Source organism: Bidens hawaiensis, unplaced genomic scaffold (genome assembly GCF_021521415.1).
Source record: "Bidens hawaiensis isolate Kalapana, Puna unplaced genomic scaffold, B.hawaiensis_p1.1 tig00012229_1, whole genome shotgun sequence".
NCBI classification, from domain to species: Eukaryota; Viridiplantae; Streptophyta; class Magnoliopsida; order Asterales; family Asteraceae; genus Bidens; species Bidens hawaiensis.
Window position 1 is genome coordinate 323,877 of NW_027491988.1, and position 17,681 is coordinate 341,557.

At 35.8% G+C, this 17,681-nt stretch overlaps 1 protein-coding gene across 1 annotated transcript; it reads right to left on the reverse strand.

The window, feature by feature from the left end:
• Window positions 1-7,171: 7,171 nt before the first annotated feature.
• On the reverse strand, window positions 7,172-10,986 carry LOC143540390 (WD40 repeat-containing protein HOS15-like). Its single transcript, XM_077033469.1, has 15 exons — window positions 10,926-10,986; window positions 10,266-10,432; window positions 10,108-10,209; window positions 9,363-9,459; window positions 9,103-9,197; window positions 8,984-9,030; window positions 8,749-8,899; window positions 8,606-8,669; window positions 8,368-8,526; window positions 8,155-8,276; window positions 8,029-8,096; window positions 7,845-7,905; window positions 7,672-7,745; window positions 7,504-7,578; window positions 7,172-7,391 (listed from the first exon to the last, which is right to left on the reverse strand). The coding sequence occupies exons 1-15, from the start codon at window positions 10,984-10,986 to the stop codon at window positions 7,172-7,174; spliced, it is 1,563 nt and encodes a 520-aa protein (XP_076889584.1).
• Between the last annotated feature and the right edge of the window lie 6,695 nt (window positions 10,987-17,681).

Here is a 17,681-nt window from a genome sequence, read left to right on the forward strand (position 1 = left end):
GTTATTTAATAGAATAGTAAGATAATTACAAAGGAAAAAAGAAGGAAGCTGATCTAGTTTTGAACTACAGATTAGTCTCTTCTTTGAATAAAATTCAGCGCGTTAACAATACGAATTTTTCAATAGTTAAACTCTATCTTGTTTCTGCATTTTCAGATCACCCAAATGGTTATCAAGAAGGTCACTTGTATTACTTTTCTCTTATCAAAGCCATCCGCTTTAGCACCCCAATCCAGCAGAGATCTCATCGAGTCAATATCCACCATAGGCATTATCTTAAACCACGAACACACTTGATTCAAAAGTTAAAACTACCTCAACCCATGGGCAGTTAAAGAATAAGTGAGATTTATCGATCCGTCCTAAACCCATAGCTAACACACCATAATATTGACTAAATTCACCCCCCCAATACACTAGTGCTTCCTTAGGGTTATTCTATCCGACTCCACTCTCCAAGCAAAGTAGTTAACCTTGATAGGCACCAATTTATTCAATGGAAACAACCATTGTGTTCGTTACCTTTAATCCCTTCCAGCTCTAATCTCACCCTTTTCGTATGATCAAGCACCTGCTCGTTATCCTCCCCCATCCAATACCACTAATCCCCACACTCATTTATGTTTACCCTATTCAATACACCCATGATCGCACCTAGCTTAAGCCACTGAATATCCGACCTCGGGGTTCTTGACTATTCACAAGCCCACCGGACAGTCAGCCTTTGTTTAGTTACCCCCCATCATCACCTTTTTATTTGCTGCCATATTACACATGGTCGGAAAGGCAACACATAATGGAGTACCATCAATCCATTGATCATGCCAAAAATAGATCGATAGGCCATTGCCTATCTTCACCAATAACTTAGCATGAATGTTTACCTTCCACATCCCTAAATTTCCATGACTGGAATGATTATTTTCCAAACATTAGAAGTATGTATCGCCCAAATTACCTTGGTTCACAATTCAGTTGGATAGGATCTAAACCGCAACCACCATTTAATTAACAAATGCATAATTTGAGTTTCCCAAGTCACCTACATTGAGCCCACCCAAATCTTTTGAGGCTGTTATAAGATCCACACCACCCAATTAATCTTCGAGTATTATGTGTCGTGCCCCAAAGGAAATTCCATCTGATGCCTTTCAAAGTCTTATAATCATGTTTTCTTTTCTTTTTTTTTTTGCGCGCTATACAAGGATAGAAAGTATATCGGTAAACTTCCTAACACCGAATTAATAAGGGTAACCCATCCAGCAAAAGAGGTAACCATAATTATTAAACACCCAACCCCTTTACCATGTAATTCTATTTCTCACCTCATTTACAATCGAAGCATAAAAACATGCTAAAGATGGTTAAGATCAAACAATCCTGGTTGAACCAGGTACCAAGAAATTAACAAAGAAATTGAATGGAATGGATAACAAGAAAGATGAACAGGAAAATTAGGGTTCTGTTATTAACAAGATTAACTAACTACTTAGACTGATTAGTCTATTCTTATACAAGTCAAAATAGAAAATTACATGTTTAGTCCATGTTCTGTTCTATACTAACAAAACAACATACTAATTCTCTAACTTTCTTGGAATTACAAAGCGGTCCGCAACATGCTCCCCTCTAATTCCAAGCCCACTTCACATCTTCTACTCCAAGCAAAAATCTCATTTCAGCAAACTTAACTCTAGCCAAAGCCTTTGTTAAAACATTATCTCTTTGCATATTACTATTCACAAAGTCAACAGTATTTGACCATTCTCTATACACTCTCTGATGAAATGGTATCTAGTATTTATGTGTTTACTCCTCCGATGAAAAACTGGATTTTTCATAAGTGAAATTGCTGACTTATTATCAACTAACAAGGTCACTTTACCCCGTTCTTTACCAGTGATTTCCTCTAACAAACCAGTTAACCAAATAGCATGACAAGCTGCAGATGCAGCTGCCATAAACTCTGCCTCACAACTAGACAAAGCCACTATTTGTTGCTTCTGGGAATGCCATGAAACCGCATCACCATTGTAATAAAACACATTCCCAGATGCACTTCTTCCATCATCAGTATCAGTTAGATGACTACTGTCACTATATCCCACCAAGCCAACTCCATTAAGCCTCCTATATTTTATACCAAAATTGATTGTTCCTTTTATATACCTGACCAGATGTTTCACAACCTTCAATTGATCTTCCTTAGGCTCTTGCATAAATCTACTAACATACCCAATTGCATATGTCAAATCTAGTCTTGTTTGTGTCAAGTACCTTAGTGACCCAATTAACCTTCTATAAACTGTTGGATCCACATTTGCACCTCATTTTGCTTTATACAACTTTAAACCAGCTTCCATAGGGGCTTTCTGTCATTACACTCTTCCATTCTTGCTACTTCAACACTTTATTAGCATAGCCTGATTGACTTATAAAGATTCCATCTTTATTTTGACATACTTCAATACCAAGGTAATATGTCATTTCAAACTTGGACTTCATCTATTGTTTAATGTCTTGTACCTCCTTTTGAACACTTCCTGTGACTAGTAGATCATCTACATAAACTGCTACAATCAAGATAGATCCTGCTATATGCTTAACATAAACTGCCTGCTCATGTGTGCACCTCTTGAATCCCAACTCTTTCAAAACCCCATCTAATTTTAAGTTCTGTGCTCTTGGTGCTTGTCTAAGCCCACAGAGAGCTTTTGATAGCTTATAGACTTTAGACGCAGCTCCTTTCTTTTCATAACCTTTTGGTTGTTTGACCTATACACTTTCTTGTAAATCACCATGGAGAAATGTAGATTTAACATCCATGTGATATACCTTCCAATCAATCTTGGCTGAAATAGCTAGAATCAACCTTATGGTTTCAATTCTTGCTACATGAGCAAATGCCTCTTCATAGTCTATACCCAACTGTTGTACATACCCCTTAGCAATCATATGAGCCTTGTACTTAGTAATATTACCAAGTGCATCTTTCTTCACTTTATACACCCATTTTAATCCAACCGGATTACACTTAGATGGTCTATCAGTTAAGACCCATGTGTGATTTATTTCAATGGAATTAATCTCTTCATCCACTGCTTTTCTCCACACAATTTCTTTCTTAGCTTCTTTAAATAATATTGGCTCTTCATCTTGTGCAGGTAACAGTTCTACATTCTGAGCTTCTTCTAGTCTATGATTTTCATAATTGATCCCACCATCTAGAACATAATCACTTAGTCTAGGTGGTAAGTTATGAATTCATGTAGACCTTCTTTGACCCATTTGTTCCTGAGTTTCTTGCACCGGTTCACTTTCATGTTGACTTGAAGTTGAACAATGCTCATATTGGCTTGACCCTGCATATCCTTCTGTAAGATCACTACTGCTCATATCATCAACCCCTTGAACAAAGTCATTATGAACTGAAAATTCAACCCATTTTAGACTGTGATCACTTACACCTTTTAGATAATCTGACCAGTCCCATTTTCTTCCTTCATCAAAATGTACATCCTTGCTGACAACTACTCTTTGCTTGGTTACATCATACATTCTCTAACCTTTTGTACCAGCCTCAAATCCCAAGTGAACCATAGGCATGATCCTATCATCCAACTGTCTCAAATTAGGCCGTGTCACCTTCACATGACCAACACATCCAAAAACTCTTACGTGTTGTAAGTCTGGATTTCTACCCTTCAAAGCCTCATATGGTGTACAAGTCTTCAAAGTTGTGTAAACTCTATTTAAAATGTACACATAATGCCTTACTGCTTCTGTAAAAAAATCTTGTGGCATACTCATAGCTTTCAACATGCTTCTAGTGACATTGAGTATGGATTTGTTTCTTCTCTCCACTGTACCATTCTGCCGAGGAGAATAAGGTGCAGTCGGCAACCTTAATATTCCCTCCTTCACACATATTGGTTAAAGTCTAGAGAAGTAAACTCCCCTCCTCTATCTGACCTCAATGCTTTAACCTTGAAATCATACTCACTTTCAACTTGTGCCTTAAACCTTTTAAAAGTATCTAAAGCCTAATCTTTAGACTTGATGATGTAACACCACATAAATCCGATAAATCATCTATAATCAACATGAAATACCTATTTCCAGCTTGTGTAGTAGGCAGTATTGGTCCATACCGATCAATAGAGACCAATTTAAAAGGGGAATCTGCCTGTACACAGCTTGATTTGGAAAAGGTTTCCTAGTATGCTTACCTGCAAAGCAAGCTTCACACACTTGTGTAGGATGACTGATTAAAGGCACTCCCTCCACCATTTTCTTTCTAGTCGTGTACCCTAGGAACTCAAAGTTTACATGACCAAATTTGCCATGCCATAACCAAGGTGTGTTATTCAAATGTGCAAGCAAACATATTGGAACACCTATTTTCAACTTGATCTTATAAAACCTATTTGGTGACATTTATACCTTCATCAAAAGCTTTCCATCTCTTTAATACAACCGAAGATACTCATCCTTCATCCAAACTACACATCCACCTTCAATGACTTGGCCCAAACTAAGTATATTATTCTTCAAATGAGGAATAAAATACACATTGGTGAGTACCCTTTGCTCATTATGTTTTCCTTCTAAGACTATTGAGCCTTTACCTTCTATCACCACACAAGATCCATCACCAAACCTAACAGTACCACCCACAATTTTATCAAGATTAGAAAAGATTGAACCATTACCTGACATGTGGTTTGAAGCTCCATTATCAAGATACCACAATAGTTCATCCTTCGAATCTGATTCATACTTTGCATGTGTTACCCTTTGTTCATTCAGAAACACCATCTCCTTCTTGAATTCTGATTAAGCTATGAAAAGCAGGTTCTCCATCTTTAACTCCTTTTTCAGCTTGAGTTAAATTGGATTCTTGATTCTTGGCTTTTACTCCTGAACATTCACTCGCATAATGTCCAAGAAGATCACACTTGTAACATTTGATTTTAGACTTATCTTTCTTTGGTCTATCATTTTGCTTCTTAGAGTATTCCCAGCTACCATCCTTATCCTTCTGATTCTGCCGAGAACTGGACCCATTCTCATTACCCTTTCCCCATTTCTTGTTCTTGGAACCAACCTCCTTCTATCTAGATTGACATTGAGAATAAGTCATCAGTAATTGATCTTCTTTAACCACTGACATTGACTGCTTATTTTCATATTAGTCCTTTCTTCAAAGGTTTTCAGTCTTCCAATTGCTTCTTGAAATAACATAGTGTCTATATCCAAGAATTGTTTAATACCTGCAACTATCTGGATGAATTCCTCTGGTACAGCATTTAGCAATTTGTGAACCATTTTCTTCTCTTCAAACAGCTCTCCCAAATCACTAGCCTTCGATGCAATCGCCGTCATTTTGGAACCGAAATCATCAATTCTATCACCCTCATTCATTCTCGGAGACTCAAATTCATTCTTTAGGGTTGCCAAACGGGCCTTCTTTACCTTATCTACGCCAATGAATCTGACCATAATTGCTGCCTAAATTTCTCTTACTGTTGCAAAATTAGCCACTTGCAGAACCATCTCCTCGGCCAGTGATTGGAACAAATACGCAATCATCGCGTTGTTCTTTTCACATCAAGGTTCGTCGGATCCGGATCTACGGATTCGATTACATTCCACAATCAATGAAGGTTAAATATGTTTTTCATTCTTACTGGCCAAATTGTGTATTTCGTGGCAGTAAGAACATGGCAATGAAGCGGGATCAATGTGTAATTATCTCTTGAAGGTGGTTGCCATTGAAGTTCTTCATGTGTACTTTTGTCGAAATCAGTTCTCCAGATCCAAATTGATGAGCGATCAAGAACCGCTCTGATACCAATTGAACCAAGTACCAAGAAATTAACAAAGAAATTGAATGGATGAACAAGAAAGATGAATAGGAAAATTAGGGTTATGTTATTAACAAGATTAACATACTACTCAGACTGATTAGTCTGTTCTTATACAAGTCGAAATAGAAAATTACATGTTTAGTCCCTGTTCTATTCCATACTAACAAAACAATATACTAATTCTCTAACTTTTTTGGAATTACAAAGTGGTCCTCAACACTGATCAGTTATGACTCAATGTATATCGTGTGGACGAATGATATAGTATTTGATTAAGGTGTCATAATTACCATGTAGACGAGCACTATGGCATTTTATTAAGGTGTCACAATTATCTTGTAATTTAGTATCTATCTAAGGCTACAAATGCCCCCCCCCCCCCCCAAAAAATTTTTTTGTTTAAAACTAGCATGGTATACCCGATGGTCTTGTATTAACAACTTCATAATCATAAATTTTAATATAACGTAAATCCCATTAAATAACATTTGTTTAGCATCATTATGACTCCCGTTAATTATTATTACCAACATCATTAGCCCAAGTTATCAACGAGATTCAAGCTAGACATCAATTTCTCATAAGTAAAATTGAAAATAAAAAAAGAAAGCTTAATATGTTGTTGCATGTTTTTACTATGAACCACATATTAACAAACAATATTAAGCTTAAAGGCGGGAAAAAAAACTGGTTCCTAATTATCTGAAAACGAACTGTTCCAGAATTCCTTTGAGAGAAACCAGTTCCAAACCAAACTAAACTACCGGTTTGTAATTGGTTTGAGAACTCTTCCATTTAAACCGAACCGAACAAGATAAAAACCAGTTTCAAACCAAACAAATATTTTCCCTTTATAAACCGATTAAACCGATTTTGACTTTGATCAAAACCGAACCAGTTTGGCCCCAAAAACTATTTTTTCATCTCTAATCATGTTTTTATCAACTTGTATATACTTTCTTGAAAGTTGTAAAAATATATTATGAAAATAAACCTAATAATTATGTAAGTATGTAACTAATGAACCAATCAAAATTAATTACATGGTCCAGCTGCATATGCACAAAATAAATATGTAAACGACCTATGGGCCCAAATAAAGACGAGGGAAGAAAAATCCCCACCCATCACATCTTTATTAAAGAGTAATGACCATTGTCAATCAACCTTTGCATAAAGTGGTTTATACTCCTAATCCAAATAACACAACACATGAAATCCATACATACATTCAACAAATACAACACAAGTGAGTTTGTGGTATCAGTTCTATTAAGTTAATCTCTATACCACCAAGTGGTTTACATACGAAAATCCGAAACATAAACGTTATTCCTACTTGTAGAGTATGCAATCTTGTAACCTTCTCTGCTCCAGCTGACTTGAGATATGGTCCCTTTACCAAAATACGTTTTCACAATCTTCCCATCTTTAACGGACCATATGTTGACCCGCTTATCCCCAGAACCAGTTGCCAAATACTCACCGTCGGGACTAAGTGACAAACGAAGCACCTCGTCCCTGTAAATTATTATTCATTCAAACCATGTTAATAATATTTTATATCTCAATTGTGTACTTGATTGACATTAAACTTTACTTCAATGTGTGTTCCGCGAGGAGAAGAATATACCTGTGGCCATTCAGGCTGTGGTAAAGTCCTCCAGATTCCACATCCCACAGCTTCACTGTCGAATCGTGTGAACCGCTGAAGAAAAACATTGGTATGAAGCAATAAACCACCCGCTTTACAGATTTATCTAAAACGAAGTAAATTGTGAGATAAACATGAGCAATATACCTTGCCAAAAGTAACTGCTTATTGGGATTGTTTGTTGTAGGTCCCGTCGGACTCCATTTGACTGTGTATACCGCCTGCAAGTAATTAATTAGTGTCCACAGTTAGAAACCGAAGATCTTTGTTCACGTCAAAAAAGTATAATCAAATGAAGCAATATAACGACAAAGATTCACCTTGTCATGATCTTTAAAGTCATGAACAGGCATATCCTGCTCCATACTCCATACTCCATACCTAAACAATTTATTGTTCCGAGTCAAGTCATAATGCAACACACTTAAGACTATTTTACAGTAATTATGAAAGTAAATATAACCTTAACAGTCTTGTCTTTAAAGCCGGAAGCTAATAGTAAACAAGTCGGGTCCCATTTCAACTATTGACTTCATACTGAAATTAAGCGACTGTTGCAATATCATAAATTTCTATAACACAAAATGAAAAAATATACCATGTATACATTATTGAGAAAATCTTACAAACCTTATGCCCAGAAAACCGTTTAACTGGCTGGTTTTCCCCAATCTTGCAAACATATATCATTTTATCTGTTGAGCCGGAGACAAATGTGCGATTGGTCTGCCAATCAACATCCATAACAGGACCTACCAGGTTGTGACACTTGGAATTTAGCTTTGGACTTTAAACAAGGCAATTATATGTCACATTAGATAAATAAATAAATAAATGTATCACCTGAATGGAACTCGAATTGTTGCTTCAAGACATAAGTATTTGTATCCCAGATAATAGCAGTTCGGTCATAGGCTCCAATAAGAAGATACTCATCCTTCTTACTCCAGCTAATAGAATATATGAGTCCGGTGTGTTTGATTAGAGAAAAATTCCGCCCACCTGGATAAATAAATAAACAGCCATATAAACGTTAACATGAAGATTCTAGAAACATTTAAAAACAGCAAAACAAGCTTACCATATATATCCCAAATCCTAGTTGAGCCATCTTGTGAACCGGTGGAAAGAAGCCTTCCATCCGTCTACACATAATTTGACTACTTAAGAAAACAAAAATTAAAACTTTGATGAAATAATTGCCAGGTAAGCAATGGAACTCACATTCCAATCAAGTGTGTTGATGGCGCTTGTTTCTTCATTTGGTTTAGCTTTAAAATGTTGGAGCACACGCACACTAGCAACCCTGTTAATTAAACTAGTGCTATTAGTGCGATCTGCAATGCTCCAAATTCTAGCTGTAGAATCTCTAGACCTATACAAGAAAATAGTAAATCTGATCAAATGTGGAAGTAAAAATGAAACATAAAGCAGAACTTGGTTTATTGAGATAACACACCCTGATGCAAGAACTAAGCCTGCTGGACTCCAAGCACAATCAAGCACCTAAATGAAGAAAATGAAACTAATAAATAATTTATTAAGTGAATATGTTCAACCAGAGGATGATTCTCAAACCTCAGCATAATGTCCCTCCAAGCGCAATACATCTATGCTGCGGACCCCATGAGGCTGGTGTGTAGAAGAGTTAGGCATATACGTTGATTCGTGTCCTAAAACATACCTCCAAACGTTTATATGCTTGATACATATCATTAGCATATGCTAAAAAACAATGAGATATTATACTCATAGTACTTATTTGTTAAGGAAATCCAAGTATTTACAACAGTAGTAATACGTTAATAAATAAATAAATAACAAAGAAGATGATAGACCGTGGAAAGACGTATTGTGGAATGACATACCGTGGAAAGACGTATAGTGGAATGACATATCGTGGAATGATGTATCGTGGAATGATGTATCAAGGAACTGTTTTCAATCACTTTTGGTTCATGTCTCTCTTTCTTTCCCAATCCAAAGCTCGGATCACATGTGAATCCCTAATTACTACACGGGTGCGAGTTAATTTGAATTCTTTTATTACTTTCTTAGGTGGGAAATATATGATTACGCCACCAAAACACCCGAAAACAAGCCCACATCAACTTAAAAACCTCCTAACTCACATAGACCGGAATATGTTAGAATCTTTATTAAAAGTATTCAAATCCCATGCAAAAGAATAAAAAGGTCCTGAAAAATGATAGTCCCTCCCTCCAAAAATGTTGTTAGCGCATAGGTTCTAAAACCATTTCTACACTTATGTTACTCGTTTTCCGACAATACTCCTAATGTTTGCATGCTTATCCATGAATAAATGAAGAAATGGGATTCCCCCTTTGAATCATGGATTGACATACTACATGTTTGTCAAACTGTTCACTTGAGAAAAAAATATAAAAGCAATTAACTCCGGATATAAAACTAAAACATCCGAGTTAGTTTTTAAATTCGAAAAATATACCATATTTGATCAAATTCTAAACTGAAATTGCGCGCGTTTCTTATGCTACTCTGTGTTCACTCACAGCCACAGTCACAGTGAAGAAATTCAGGAAACTTACCTCCAACTGTCACAGTTTCTTTAAGTTTATAGTTAATGTTGTCTGTGTCAGTATTCTCAAGTTCCTTTGCAGCCCTAATTATCCTTTTCTCGGCATTCACAGGTTCTGCTTCATCCTGAAAATCTTGAAAAATACATGATTAGTACCATAATATATAGATAAACAAAACACTGGAACTGTAAAGGAATTTAGTGTGCTGAAAGTTTTCAAATTTGCTTCCATTTCAATTCCTTTCTGCAAAAAACTGATAAGAGCTCCAGGTGGAACCGAACTCGCATCAATAGTTTCGTTATCAATGCCTGCCTCATATCCAAAAATCAAAGCTGATTGTTGAAAACCTGAAAGTCATATGAGCCATAATACATTGTAAGTACATAAAACGCGGAGCTTAAAGATAACTAACCCACTAATGTTACAGATAAATGCGTTTATCTCATTGTACATTGATTAACTAATTAAAAACCTAGAAAAATTTTCAAGGTTACAAGAATCCTCAAATATTAAAAATAATGAGATTATAAACATGAATCTGAAATTTAAGTGTTCCTCGATCAACTAATTACAATTACAATTACAAATCCAAAAAAAAAAAAATATTTTTGAAGAAACACAAAAATTAACGCTCCAAAATTAAATCATTTACGACAGTCAACAGATTTATAATTCTAACATACGATTTCTACAACTATACGATAACATGAATCGTGGATTATATATTTTCAGACGTAAAATGGCGATCGGTAACAATCGGTAAAACATTTGCATGGAAGATCAAAATTGTGGTTAGCCAACATAAATCCAGATATATGAGCATAAGCAAGTACAACTTACCTGATTCCTGAAGACATCGGAAGACCATATAATTCAATTGGCTGTCAGTGATAGTCGCCATGTCTACTGAGGAAATCTGTACCGATTTGATGTATGGAAAAACGGCACAATTAGTATCAGAAATTGATTGAAAGAAACACTTGTCATTTCGTCCGCCGGAAAAAATGTGACTGACAGTGGTCAATTGGACTTCTTTTGTTGTTTTAAAAGTACAGCAAAACACCTTAAGTTAAAGGACATATAAATAGGGTAAGCATATGGCTATTAAAATATGCCTGGCACCCAGTTTTATATAATCTGTTGGATATTAATGGTTTCATGACTTGACGGTAAAAAATATATCATTTGAAGGAAAAATATGTAGATTTTTTTTACGGTGTGTATGTTAGGCTACCAGGTATACATTATCAGTGAATCCTATTATTGATGCTGAGGTAGCACTGGTGGCCTTACGCGAACAACACGCTCCCTACATTCAAACAACTAGCTAGTGACGGGTCTCAATGACCCTGCCTACGCGCACACCACCATCAAAACCCCAAAACATTGTTTTTTTTACTTTCTTATTTATTTATTTTTATATTTAGATAATATAAATAAATGAAATGATAAAGAATGAAGTATAAGGCTATGCGTTATTCTTTACTCTTCACCACTATAGACCAACCGTCAATGGTGGGGTTGAAAAGAGGAGAAAACGCTGAGTTAAAACAGTTGCATGGAAGATCGAAATTGTTGTTCGTCAACATAAATCCAGACATATATATGCATAATAAGATACAGTTGATCTGATTCACGAAGGTATCAGAAGACCATATAATTCAATTGTATTTAATTAACTATAAAGTTTAACATTATCAGGTGTATTGAAAGGCACATGATGCTTGTTACATCGCTATGAGCAATCAACATGACGTTTTGAATGATTGAAATAAGTGTTCTTCGGTTCCTTCATAATGAAATCGAATAGAAGTAATTATTATCTATTCCCCACAAAGTGGAAAGTTTGCTATATATCGCAATTGAAAACAAGATGGAAGGAAATATGAGTTACAAAACAAAAATTAAATAGTGATTTACTCTAGGATGACATCCCTTGTTTTCATCTTAAATCGGTGACCAAACATTACTAGCTAGAGTTGACGGCGGTAGTGAGCACCAAAGACGATAACAGCAATAAAAATTAGGTTATGAATTTGGGTTGAGTAGGGCTTGATATTTATGCTTTATATTATTCGACTACTAAAGAAATTGGATTATTTTGGGCCTAAAAAACAAAAGGTGGGCCGACAAGGGCCTAAATGTGTAAGTAAACAATCGAAGACTCACTTTAGGAAAGAAAATTATTTCAATTCGGAAAATCTCGCCGGAAGATATCATAAAACGTTGTGTCGGGGTAGGTCGGATCTATTCCTATACCCATAGTGTTATGGCGTTGCACCATTGTGGGTTTTGTTGGTATAGGTTAAGTTCATTAGGATACTGACACTAAATTAAAAAAAAATTAACTAGTCGACGCAGGAAACAATAGTGACGCTCGTATAACTTATAATATAAAAATTAACATATTAAAAAAGGTCTTAACTGTAACGACGCTGGTTTTCTAGTACGCGTTGCGCAGAGAATTTGGTCGGTAAAACCTGGGTGTTACGACGGCGAGTCAACGTGAATTCGGTTGTTATTGGCTACCTTCGTTACGATACCGTATAAACAACGTTGGTAAAACCGAAGTATTAAAACCTAAAAAACCAAAATCGTCAAATTAACAAAAAAGATATTAACATAAAGAATAACAAAACGACTTTTATTCTATCACTAACATCCAGGCGTTGGTAAAACCTGAGTGTTGATCAATTCGGGCGTTGCGGCGGTGAGTTGGTAAAACTCGGACGCTAGTAAAATTCAGGCGTTGTCGGTCCCAGGCATTGAGGCTGTGAGCCAACGCAAATTTGGTCACAAAAAAAGTTAATATATATAAAAAATAAAATATTTAAAACAACATTTATCTGGCCAATAAAACCTGGACGTAGGTAAAACTTGAGCGTTATCGGTCCCTGGCGTTGGACCGATGAGTTGGTAAAACTCGGGCATTGGTAAAACCCAAGCGTTCAGGATCCCAGGAGTTACGGCGGTGAACTGATGCGAATTTAGTTGGTTATAGTTACGCATGTTACACTACAGAAACTAAAACAAAAAAGGGTCAGTAAATGTTTATTTTTGATTCAGTTTATGTAAATTTTTTTAATTATGTTAGACTTAATATTGATACAATACAATTATGACTAATCAATATTGAATGAAATTAACCTAGATTTGAACTATATAATATCAGTATAAGAGTATTCACAATAGATTTCTATCTACATATTCTAATAAAGTAAAATAAATGTGGCCACTTGTCATGTTTTGGTTAATTCTCATAATTTTTTCCCTTAAAAACTAATATACCCTAATATATATAATGAATCAATAATTATTCACTTTCCTTTTATACTATATTTATATAGTATCTATATATTTTTATAAATATAATTATTAACATATTATTTTACTATATATTCAAAATACTTTGTGAATTTCAAAAATCAACAACAAATCATGTTTCTCAAATGAAAATTGTTTCGGGTTTTTTTGTGGAACTTAAATTTGACTTTATGGGTCAAAAGTTGATAAATAGATTGTTTGGTACAAGTTAACCACATTTTGGTCAAATTTGTTAGGATCAAAAATGAAAATTTTAAGTATTTTTAAAAGTTTGAGAATGCAAAATAGATTTATCGTCAAATTTATTATGGGTTCAAAGTGTTGACTTTAAAATGTCAAAAGTATGAAAGTTAAAATTTTAAACATGATTCAGGTTTCAAATTTATTTTTAAGGACGTTTTTTTGAAATAATCAAAAGGTTCAGGATTTGGCAAACTGACTATTTGTCACACCCCGACTAGCACAATGCGGAAGCATAAAACGGGAATGTAACAGACACCTCTGGTATCAACACATTGTTTATAAATAATGTAACATCCTAAAATTTATAATGTTAAATAAAGAAAGTTACGTTTAGTGATTTCGCGTTATTAATTAATTAATATCGAGTAAAGAACGGATCATGGACTTAGATTAATTGAGATGGGTTAAATGAGAATGGGCCTTAGGTCCATGGGCTTTAAGGGATATAAATATCCCCTAAACCAAGCTAAAACCCTAAACCCTCATTTCATTTCCATCATAATCTCTACACACTCCAAACACACACACACACCATAAACGAGCAAGACCCGAGAGAGAGTAAACGTTAGTTGGTATTAGATCTTATTACACGAGATCTAGAGTGCATAAACAAGCTAATCAAGATCGAACGAGCGCTAAAGGTATGTTCTTGACCTTTAAAGTTTACGTAGTATTGAACGTTTTTACTTAAAGATCCAAGCTTTATAGTATATACGGGATATATATACGACCGAAAACGGTTAGGGAACGTAGTGGGTGATGTCGAACCATAACAAGGGTATTAAAATCGCCAAAATGCTTGATAAAAAAACTAAACCCGTAGCTGAACTGGGTAACTTCGCCTGCAAAACCATAACTTCGCCTGCAAAAGCTTAACTTCGCCTTCAAAGCATAACTTCGCCTTCAAAGCTTAACTTCGCCTACGGACAAGTTCGCCTAACTGGTAACTTCGCCTAAGGCCAAGTTCGCCTAATTGATAACTTCGCCTAAGGTCAAGTTCGCCTAATTAATAACTTCGCCTAAGGCCAAGTTCGCCTAATTGATAACTTCGCCTAAGGCCAAGTTCGCCTAGCTGGTAACTTCGCCTAAAGCCAAGTTCGCCTAACTGATAACTTCGCCTAAAGCTAAGTTCGCTTAAGGTTTAACTTCGCCTAAAGTTAAGTTCGCTTAGAAAATAAATTAAAAACCTAATGGAAAATGTGTTAAGACAGTTAATGTAAATAAAATTTTTCCAAGCTGACCTGGCAGCTCGACCCCAGCCAGGGGCTCTGCCCCTTGGACCCTGCTAGGGGCTGCCGCCCCTAGACCCCGCTGCCAGGGGCGCTGCCCCTGGACTCCCGTTCGTTGTGGGTAGTAGTTAAGACGAGAAAGATGATATGAGTAGTGATAGTTAATTGATACGTATACTTGTTATACAGTCAGCCGTGCACAACTGAAGAAACGGATTACGATTAACGGTGAACGTAACCGTGTTCAGGTGAGTTTCTAGCCCCATTTATATGTTATGTTTTCGGGGCTGTGTGCATACTCAATATGTTTGTTAATACACTTATCCTAAGAGATAAGTGTATGCCTTATGTGAATAATGTGAAATATATGAATGATTGCTTGATGGTACGTGAACGATCTTCGGATATTGCACGTACTGTCAGGTTGTAACGCTATATATAAGGTAAGTAAGATATGTATGCTTATGTGTATGATCGTGATAAGTTAATAAAAGAAGGAAAGGATGGTTGTATGGTTGTATGGTTACGAAAAGGGTACCGAGCCCTAATAATACTCGAGGTATGATGTATGGTTGTATGGTAACGAAGAGGGAATCGAACCCTACTAATATTCGAGAACTAGGGAACCGAACCCTACTAATATTCGAGGAAAGAGGGTACCGAGCCCTAATAATACTCGAGGAAAGAGGGTACCGAGCCCTAATAATACTCGAGGAAGGAGGGTACCGAGCCCTAATAATACTCGAGGAAGGAGGGTACCGAGCCCTAATAATACTCGAGGAATGTAGGGCGTAATGCTCTTTATAACGTAAGATATGAAAGTAAGTTAATACAAAAGAAAGTATGAAAGTATGAAAGTATGAATGAAAGAATATAAGTTTATGTGTATTGTATAGTGTATGATTAACTAGAACTCACTCAGCGTAGCTGACTTTTAGTATGCACGCAGGTGAGTAGGATGAGGCAGCTCGCTTGAGGAGACACGTGGATAAGAGGCTGGCATCGGAAAACTCAAGACGTTTAAGTTTAATGTTTCGTTTATTTTGAAAGACAAAATGATGTTTTAAGACAAGACGTTTTTTGTTATGAAATGTTTTATTAAAGCTTTTATATTCCGCGAATGTTTTAATTAACTCTGATATTTAGAACTGCGATTATGAGTAAATCCAACACGAATGTAGGGCTACCGGTAACGGGGCCTTACAAATAAACATTACAAACTAATTTACATTATATTACATTCTTCGTTCTATCATTGTTTTACAGTCTAGGTGGTACAAACAAAACTAGTTCGTTAACTAAACGTTCTTACTACTAACGCCTTTGCTTCTATTCACATAGCATCAACCACACACTTCAGGCAAGTGACAGATCACCCAATCATTTCGATTTAGGTACACCTGAAAAGCAGTTTAAAACGGGTCAACTACTAGAGTTGGTGAGTTTCACGAGTTTCAAGAAAACAGTAATGAGTATTCACAAGTCAACACTTGTAATCATGAAATAAGTATGTATGTATGTAAATGATGTATGTGATGTAATTATGCTAAGCTATAGTGAAGCCTGGACTGTTCGTGCTGTGTGCCTCCATTTCCCACCCTAAATCAACCACTGTGGCCCCTTTCCGCCCACAACATGCCCTGGTAGCTATGTCTAACACTACATAGCTGGTTCGTAAAAAAAATGGACATGTGCAAACGGGATAATGTTTCAGCAACCGTGCTGGCCCCGCCTGGGTTTGTTAAACCAATAGTACTATTCACAAGCCACCGGCTCGAAGTTAATCACTGTGATCGTGGGGACTTCCGTGTGTTAGCACTTAGATAATTCACATCATCACATGTTTCAGATAAGTATATAGATATAAGCAAACATGTTTTTCACCCCAAAAGTTCGTAAAACAGTTTAAAAGTGGGGCCATGAAACTCACAATTTAGTTGATATTCAGTACTGTATCAACTCGTGGTTTGTTCTGTCCGCTATCAGTAGTTCCTATAATCAATATTATAATAATATTAATATTTTAATATTATTATAATCTCAATACTAAACTGGGTTGTATAATTAATCTGAGTGTAGCTGGAACGCCCAGAAAGTGGCAATAGGCTTAGGTTGTGATATTGTTCATTGTCTAATACTTAAAATCGAACTTGGCTCCGATTCCCGTTTTCCCAGCTGGGCCAAGTTTTTCGTTTACACGTTCAGAAAACAGTTATGAGAAAATAAGCTTGGGTAAATGTATTGGTTAACAAAATGATTAAGTTATAAAGAAAGATCACATACTGGGGTCCCGGATTAGCCACGGGGCCCGTTTCCGTTTATTCAGTTTGATTTAAGAAGAAACGTGCACAATCCACCCGGATTGTCCAGGTTTCTCATAGAAAAGTTCATTTTCACTTAATTAGTCCAAAAATATGATTTTTGATCACTCTTGGTGTTTTGATTTTCCCGCAGGTTCACTAGTCGCGAACTTGCCGGTTGTTATAAAAACTGAATTTGTTTAATATTCAAATTAGCATAATCAATTAACCGTTAATAATTAAATTATGAAAATTTAAACACTTATCAATTAAAATATGTAGATTTTTATAAAAATATTTCTGGAATTTATTTACTGATTTATTAATTTATAAAAGTTCATTTTATCAGCTATATTTCGCCTGAAAATCGTCCGTTTACCCCAAACAATTTCCAAAAATTCCACAAAAATTTCTGAATACTCAAATCATGTCCCAAAACAAAAATTCGTGCAATATTCTTTTCGGCCCAAATTCGGCTATAAAAATTCACACGAACGCAA

What these genes read in the sequence shown, in the direction of transcription:
- LOC143540390 (XM_077033469.1), bottom strand. Translation starts at nt 10,986, where the DNA reads ATGGCGACTATCACTGACAGCCAATTGAATTATATGGTCTTCCGATGT. An exon ending in TGGAGGGACATTATGCTGAG is followed by an intron (nt 9,031 to 9,102) that starts GTTTGAGAATCA and finishes TTCTTCATTTAG; the next exon opens with GTGCTTGATTGTGCTTGGAG. An exon ending in TCAACACACTTGATTGGAAT is followed by an intron (nt 8,670 to 8,748) that starts GTGAGTTCCATT and finishes AATTATGTGTAG; the next exon opens with ACGGATGGAAGGCTTCTTTC.